General features: G+C 37.2%; 2 protein-coding genes across 2 annotated transcripts; both read right to left on the reverse strand.

The window, feature by feature from the left end:
• Window positions 1–2,379: 2,379 nt before the first annotated feature.
• On the reverse strand, window positions 2,380–3,242 carry LOC143572823 (putative mitochondrial protein AtMg00860). Its single transcript, XM_077057873.1, has 2 exons — window positions 3,073–3,242; window positions 2,380–2,953 (listed from the first exon to the last, which is right to left on the reverse strand). Exons 1-2 carry the CDS (start codon window positions 3,240–3,242, stop codon window positions 2,380–2,382), a joined length of 744 nt encoding a protein of 247 aa, XP_076913988.1.
• Window positions 3,243–3,406: 164 nt separating this feature from the next.
• On the reverse strand, window positions 3,407–3,883 carry LOC143572824 (uncharacterized). The gene has a single exon (XM_077057874.1). The coding sequence runs from the start codon at window positions 3,881–3,883 to the stop codon at window positions 3,407–3,409; it is 477 nt and encodes a 158-aa protein (XP_076913989.1).
• Window positions 3,884–7,560: the final 3,677 nt, after the last annotated feature.

Consider the following 7,560-nt stretch of genomic DNA (forward strand, 5'->3'; position numbering starts at 1 on the left):
ATAATATTAGGGCCCGGTCACCCTTTCTTCCATACCTTCATGCCATACCTTTCTATATACATAGTTGTAAGTTTCATACATACATACATCATTCATTCTTCACATACAACAATTTTATCATCAAACCTTTACCTGGCAGTACATGCAATATCCGAAGATCGTTCATGTACCGACAAGCAGTCAATCATACCTTTCACATAAAACATATATGGCATACACTTATCACTTCATACACTTATCACTTAGGATAAGTGTATTAACTAATCACATCGAGTATGCACACAGCCCCAAAAAGATAACAAAGAATGGGGCTAGAAACTCACCTGAATGCGGTTACGTTCACCATTAATAGTTATTCCCTTCTTTAGCTGTGCACGACTAACTGTATAACAATATCAATTTCTATCACTATCGATATCGCATTTCTAGTTTAATTATAACCTACTACGATCGGGGTCCGGGGGCAGCGCCCCTGGCGGGGTCTAGGGGCCACAGCCCCTAGCAGGGTCCGGGGCCGCGCCCCTGGCTGGGGTCGAGCTTAAAAGTTCGAGGACTTCTTTATAATTAATCCACTCTTTTCTAAGTCCAGTGACCATTCTGCCATTTTATTAAAATTCTAGTCCGTCCCAGTCCTTTAACGAATGGGGTTCATAACGAATGTACGCATTCGTTTGTTTATAACGAATCAGACCTTATTCGTTTGGTCTGGTTAACGAATTGAACCTTATGAAGAATTGAACTCTTATAACGAACCAGTCCACATAACGAACTGGTCATCATAACGAATTGGACTCTTTATAACGAGCTGGCATTATAACGAATCGCTTAGCGAATGAGACTTAGTTCGTTATTCCTCCCTTAACGATTCAACACACGAATTACATGCTAATTCATTACGCCCGCTAACGAACTAGGGTTAGGTTAGAATGTCAGGGAACATTCCCTGACATCCTTACCTCGTACACCTTTTCCGGCGCTGTCGCCGGAAAAAAACGCGGTTTCGCCGGAAAAACGAGTTTTGACTCGTTTTTCACCGCTTTTCGCCCCGTTCGATCCAGATCTGAGCTAGGGTGATCCGTAAACTCATCTTAGGTTCCGTTTATACCCAATTCCATCCGGATCTCGTGGCTTAAACGGTTTAACGGTGTCGGATCGTCATTTCGTGACCATATCTTACGGGTTTGGGTTTATACAATATCATACTAGCATTACCTTGGGTCAGTGCTCGGTTTCCTTGGTGATTTCGGCTAGAGAGAGCTTAAGTGTGTGTTTTGGTTGGTGTATGGAATATGTGTAAATGAGGAATTAAGTGGTGATTATGGTTTATATATTTTGGGGTCATGGGCTTTAGCCCATGGTCTTTTCTTTTTCCTATATACCCAAGTCCAAAACTCTTATCCATTTAACCCAACACAAGCCTGAATCATAATAACTCATAATTTATTTATTTAATAATACGAGAAAATGGGGTGTTACAGATTACCAAGTGATCGATTAACAACCTTCGTCTACCCATCCTTTTGAGGGTGGTAGGTACTACTGAAGTTAAGCTGAGTGTTCACCATTTTCCATAGGATGCTTTAAAAATGACTAAAGAAATGAGTATCCCGATCAGAAACAATAGAAGATGGTAAACCATGCAAACGATAGACATCCCGAAAGAATAACTGAGCCACATTAACTGCATCCGCCATCTTCTTGCAAGGAATAAAGTGCACCATCTTAGAAAACCGATCAACAACAACAAAGATCGAACATTTCCCCTCTGAGTCCGAGGTAACCCAACACAAAATCCATACTAATATCAGTCCAAGGCTGTGAAGGGACAGGAAAAGGCATATAAAGACCCGCATTAGTAGCTGTGCCCTTTGAGACTTGGCAAATTCGACACCTTTTAACATAACGATCTACCTCTTTGCTCATAGTAGGCCAAAAGTAAAAAGACTGCACCAACTGTAAAGTACGATCACGACCAACACGACCCTCACCGTGTAACTCCTGAATCATTTTCAGCCGAAGACTGGAGTCAGGAGTACATAGCTGATTCCCCTAGAACAAAAACCCGTCATGTAAAAGAAAGTCTGATTTCTGACCCGCTTGCACACCCTGCAACACAACTAACAAAATATGGGATAATGGTTAACTGCTCACGAATAATATCCAATCCCGGCACATTGACTCTCACGGATACAAGCAGATTTCCCCTCCTGCTTAAGGCATCAGCAACTTGGTTTGAAACACCAGTTTTGTGTTTAACCACAAAACTAAGCATTTCAATAAATGCTAGCCAACGCCCGTGTTTATGAGATATCTTATCTTGCATGTGAATATGCCTTAAGAATCATGATCAGTGAATAAAATAAACTATTTATGAAACAACTAGTGACGCCGATGCTTTATAGCCTGAACCACTGCATAAAACTCCAAGTCGTAAGTACTATATCTCAACTTTTCCCTTGTTAACTTCTCGCTAAAATAAGCAATAGGTCGACCCCCTTGACTGAGAACCCTGCCAATTCCAACCTTTAAGGCATCAGTATGAAGTTCAAAAACTTGCGAAAAGTCAGGAAATACAAAAATTGGTGCGGTAGTGAGCTTTTTCTTTATAACTTGAAAAGCTAAATCTGCCCCCTCTGTCCATACAAACGTCTTTCCCTTCATGCAATATGTAATAGGGGCCATAATGGAACTGAAGTGTGGAGTAAACCGTCTATAAAAAGAAGCAAGCCCATGAAAACGGCGGACTTCAGTAATGTTGGTAGTAGTTAGCCAGTTTCGAACAACTGCTACTTTAGACTTATCCACCTGTATCCCCTCACCAGAAATAACATACCCCAAGAACAAAACTTTAGGGGTCATGAACACACATTTCTTTGTTGCTTCATAGAAATTGTCTCTACGAAGTAAGGCCGAAACCTTCCTAATATGCACGACGTGCTCACCGAAAGAAGCACTATAAATAAGAATATTGTCAAAGTATACCACCACAAACTTCCCAATAAAAGGCCTGAGCAACTGATTTATCACACGCATGAAAGTACTAGGCGCGTTTGATAAACCAAATGGCATCACCATCCACTCGACAACCCTTCATGAGTTTTGAAGGCCGCTTTCCTTTCATCCCCAGGTCTGAGACGAATCTGGTAATAACCACTCTTCAAATCTAACTTTGTGAAAATAGTAGCACCACTGATCTGGTCAAGCAAATCATCAAGTAGAGGAATAGGAAACCTGTACCTCATAGTAATCTTGTTGATGGCTCAACTATCAACACACATCCACCAGGTGCCATCCTTCTTTGGAGTTAGCAAAGCAGGAACAACACAAGGGCTTATACTTTCACGAACATGACCCTTAGAAATCTACTATTCAACCTATCTACGCAACTCTTCATGCTCTCTCGAGCTCATCTGTAATGTGGCCTATTGGGAAATTGTGAACCAGGCTCCAAATCAATATGATGTTGGATGTCACACAAAGGTGGGAGCCCATCCGGCAATTCATCAGGGAAAACATCATAAAATTTATCAAGTAAAGGAATCACGGCTTCAGGAATCTCAACTTCCCCGGGCACCGGTTTTCCTATCAAAACAAAAACACTATTTGTCTTCCCCAACTCATCTTCAAACTGACTAATGGTCAACATGTTGCCCGAATGCTTTGTGGCTAACTGCTTGGGCTTGCTAGGAACAAGAGTTATCTTCACCCCTCCAAACAGGAAGTTATAAGAATTGAACCACCCGTTATGTTCTATATTTCGTTCATATTCGCAAGGCCTACCCAACAACAAGTGACACGCATCCATAGAAACCACATCACACCAAATGTCATCTTTGTATGTTGTACCCACAGAATAAGAAACAAGAGCTCGTTTGGTTATCATTACCTCTCCTCCTTAAGCCATTGTAGCTTACGGGCTGCCTCTTCTAAGATCAATGTAACACCCCGGCTAAAGTGGAATATGCCCGAGTGTGACCTACAGATTTCTCAAAACACATGTGACACTATTAAGTGACAATATTATCATTAATTCATTCAAATCCCAAGTACACAAGTTTATCAAATGAACAAATACAAAGAGAAAGGAACAAAACAAACGTTTTCTTGTTTATTATTTAAATAACCTAACTTCCAGTGACTTCATTTGTTTCATCCTAAAATAAAGGTGCATGTAGCATATATATAAAATAAAGTCAACTAATTGAATAGTTGGTGAGTTCACACAGTTTAAATAATATATAAAAACCATACAATTCCATGAAAACTTGTGAAAAGCACATAAGGGTTCTTAACACTCGGATCATAGGTCCTGAGTGTAAAGAATAAATGAAGGTCTTTTCCAATTGGGGTTGTGCATCAACTTACTCAGATCGGAGTCCCTTTTCCACTATAAACAATGGTCCTGAGTGCAACGGGGGGTGTATGATCATACTTATCGAAGAAATCCATGCATGTAATATTTGAGCAAGTAACAAGTAAACACACAAGTCTATGTAACGAATTGAGTTTGTAAATAATAAATAAAAGAAATTGAATTGTTGATAGGATATATATGCTACCCCCCAAAATAGTTAAAAATGGTAAAAAGGGGGGGGGGGTGTGAGAAACTCATCTTGAAGTTGAAGCCAAATTTGAAATAAAACCGAAATGGCGTAATTGAAACTGAAGCAATTGAACGTCACGAACGAGAATTACAAGTACAAGATTAATTATTACTAATGACTTAAAAAGGTAAATAAATCGGATTGTCGAGAATTAGAAGTCTTAAATGTATATTTTATTGTTTTATGAAGTTGATATTATAATATTATATTTTAACAGATTATTAGTGATTTATTAATTTAATATTATTTAAATTACGAGATTAATGTTAAGTTTGGATATTATAAAGGTTACGGAAATATTGGTGTTTAACGATATATTTTATTTTGAAAACCAAAGTGTTAATGAATTATAAAGTCTAACGAACGAAACATAATATATATAATATAAATGAGTTTAAAACGAATTTGTCGAGTTTGAAAGATTGGTTTTTAGGTGACCAAATGATAAATATATGTTATAACTAATTTTATTTAACTTAATACAATTTTATTTGATTTATATAATTTTTATAAATTTTATTTGGTTTAATATATAATAGAAAAATGTTTAAAAAGAATATAAAAAGCAAAAACGGCATGACCCGGATTCGAACCCGATACTTCTGCCCACACTTACATGAACTAACCAGTAGACCAACTTTGTTTTAAGTTACAAGAGAGAAACAATTATATATATATATATAGCTCTAGTTCATCTTCTGCACTACTAAACCCTAGAATCCTAATATATTAATCCGTTTCAAGTTTGATCAAATTAGGTTAGGGGTTTCGTTAATTGGCTAAAAAGGATTTAAAACCATATATTACATACTTGATATTGCTATTGGATGACGGAGAACCATAATCGCCGGAAAACAAACTTTGAAGATCAAATATAGATTACAGAGTATATGTTAGTATAAGTTGTGTTTGTAGCAAGTTTAGAAGAAGGTGTAGGTTCTATTTATTGTAGTAATTGAATCGTATGAGTGTTAATGATCGTTATTGCCATATTAATTATAATCCGACGGTTTAAAGATTAGTTATAGTTAATTAGGACGTTAATGCCGAAATAATTTACGCAACTATGTTTATTATTAGTGGAGAAATCCTTTGGGTTAAAATAACGGATTTCACGAAGCTTGAAAGGTCGTTTTTATATGTCGCCGGAAAAAAGTGAAAACCGGGGGGGGGGGGGGGGGAGATGGGTTGGCTGACTTTTTATTATTATTATTATTATTATTATTATTATTATTATATTGTATTCATGTTTACACTAACAGCCCTTCATCTTTCATGTTTACTTTAAGTATAAATTAAATTACATTTATGTTTTAAACCTTGAACTTTAAGTTATATTAGGAATGGAAATAGAAGTTTATAAACTTAGATATTTTTTCGTATTATGCCCGAATTGTTCGGGTCTCGTTTAAGTACAACATTAAATTCTGGAGTTTTATAAATTAAATGAATTGAATATAATACAACTGATTAATTACTTGAATTTTTGAGAATATCATATAATTAATAAAAGAAAATTACGATGGCATCGAACCGTCAAAACATGTCAGTTCAACGATATACATAATACAAAACCCTAAATATATTTATATTTGTACATATATTCCTAAATGAAGACCGGAAATTAAAAATGGGTCGGATTTTCGGGTTTGAAAAGTAACGAATATTACAATCAAGTTATCACAACTTCCAGAGTCAATAACAAAGGTGCAAACCTTCCCCAAGATAATACACGTGGAGTGAAATATGTTATGCTTTAGCCAATCATCACTATCCGCCTTTGGTGTATAGCAAGAACGCCTAACCACCAAGTTCACCCCCACATCACCTATCACAACCTCTTCCTCGTACTCGAGTTCTTCATCATACTCTAGGGCTTTTTCATAATCTTCATACTGTTCATCCTAAGATCAACAAACAAATGCCTCTTACCAGTTTGTTTACAGTCAACTTGTCGATGGCCCGTCTCACCATACTTTAAACACTTCACCCCGCTACTACTAGCCCCCTTAGAAGATGAACCGACATTGTTAAACCCCGGACTCTACTGAGTAGGCACGACACGAGGTCCTCCACCACTCGACCCCGAACCTCTTCCAGTAGGGGCTGATGAATATGAACCGCCCACCCAACGGCTTTGTTTTTCAAAAGCCAATGCTCGTTGGTGTGCCACGGGGATTGTATAAGGATCAAAAAGATTTACCGAGTCCCAGATCTGAACCCTTAAACCCCCAATATACCGAGCAACGAGTTGTTCTCTGTTTCTTGATTATCGGTATTGTAACACCAGGGCAAAAGCAGAATACGTCCGATTATAACGTACAGATTGCTCAAACACATGTGACACTATTAAGTGACAATATTACCATTAAATGATTTACACATCAAGTACACAAGTTTGTAACAAGAAATACAAAGAAAATACAAGAACAATTAACATCTTGTCCATTTATTAATATAACCTAAGTACTAATGTCTTTGTCACAACATTATCTTCTAAATAAGGTACCTGTAGCATATATGTAAAATCATGTCAACTATGAATAGTTGGTGAGTTCACACAAGTTTTGATATAAGTACATAAAAATCATACAATTCCATGAACAAGTCTAAATGAGCAAGTAAGGTCCTTTCCAACTGAGATTGTGCACCAACGTACTCAGATAAGCGCAAGTAAGGTCCTTTCCAGTTGGGATTGTGCACCAACATACTTGGATAATGAGGCTATTTTCCACTCATAACAACAAATGTCTTGAGCGCAAAGGGGGGCGTATGATCATACTATCTTGAAGTAATCCATGAGCAAGTAATTTTGAGTAGGTAACAAGTAACACACAAGTCCATATATTGAATTGTAGATTGTAAATAGTGGATAAATGAAATTGTAATTTGGATAGGATATATATGCTACCCCCCAAAAGTAATAAAAGAGTAAAAAGGGGTGTGAGAAACTCAA

Source organism: Bidens hawaiensis, unplaced genomic scaffold (assembly GCF_021521415.1).
Source record: "Bidens hawaiensis isolate Kalapana, Puna unplaced genomic scaffold, B.hawaiensis_p1.1 tig00026018_1, whole genome shotgun sequence".
In the NCBI taxonomy this organism is placed as follows: Eukaryota; Viridiplantae; Streptophyta; class Magnoliopsida; order Asterales; family Asteraceae; genus Bidens; species Bidens hawaiensis.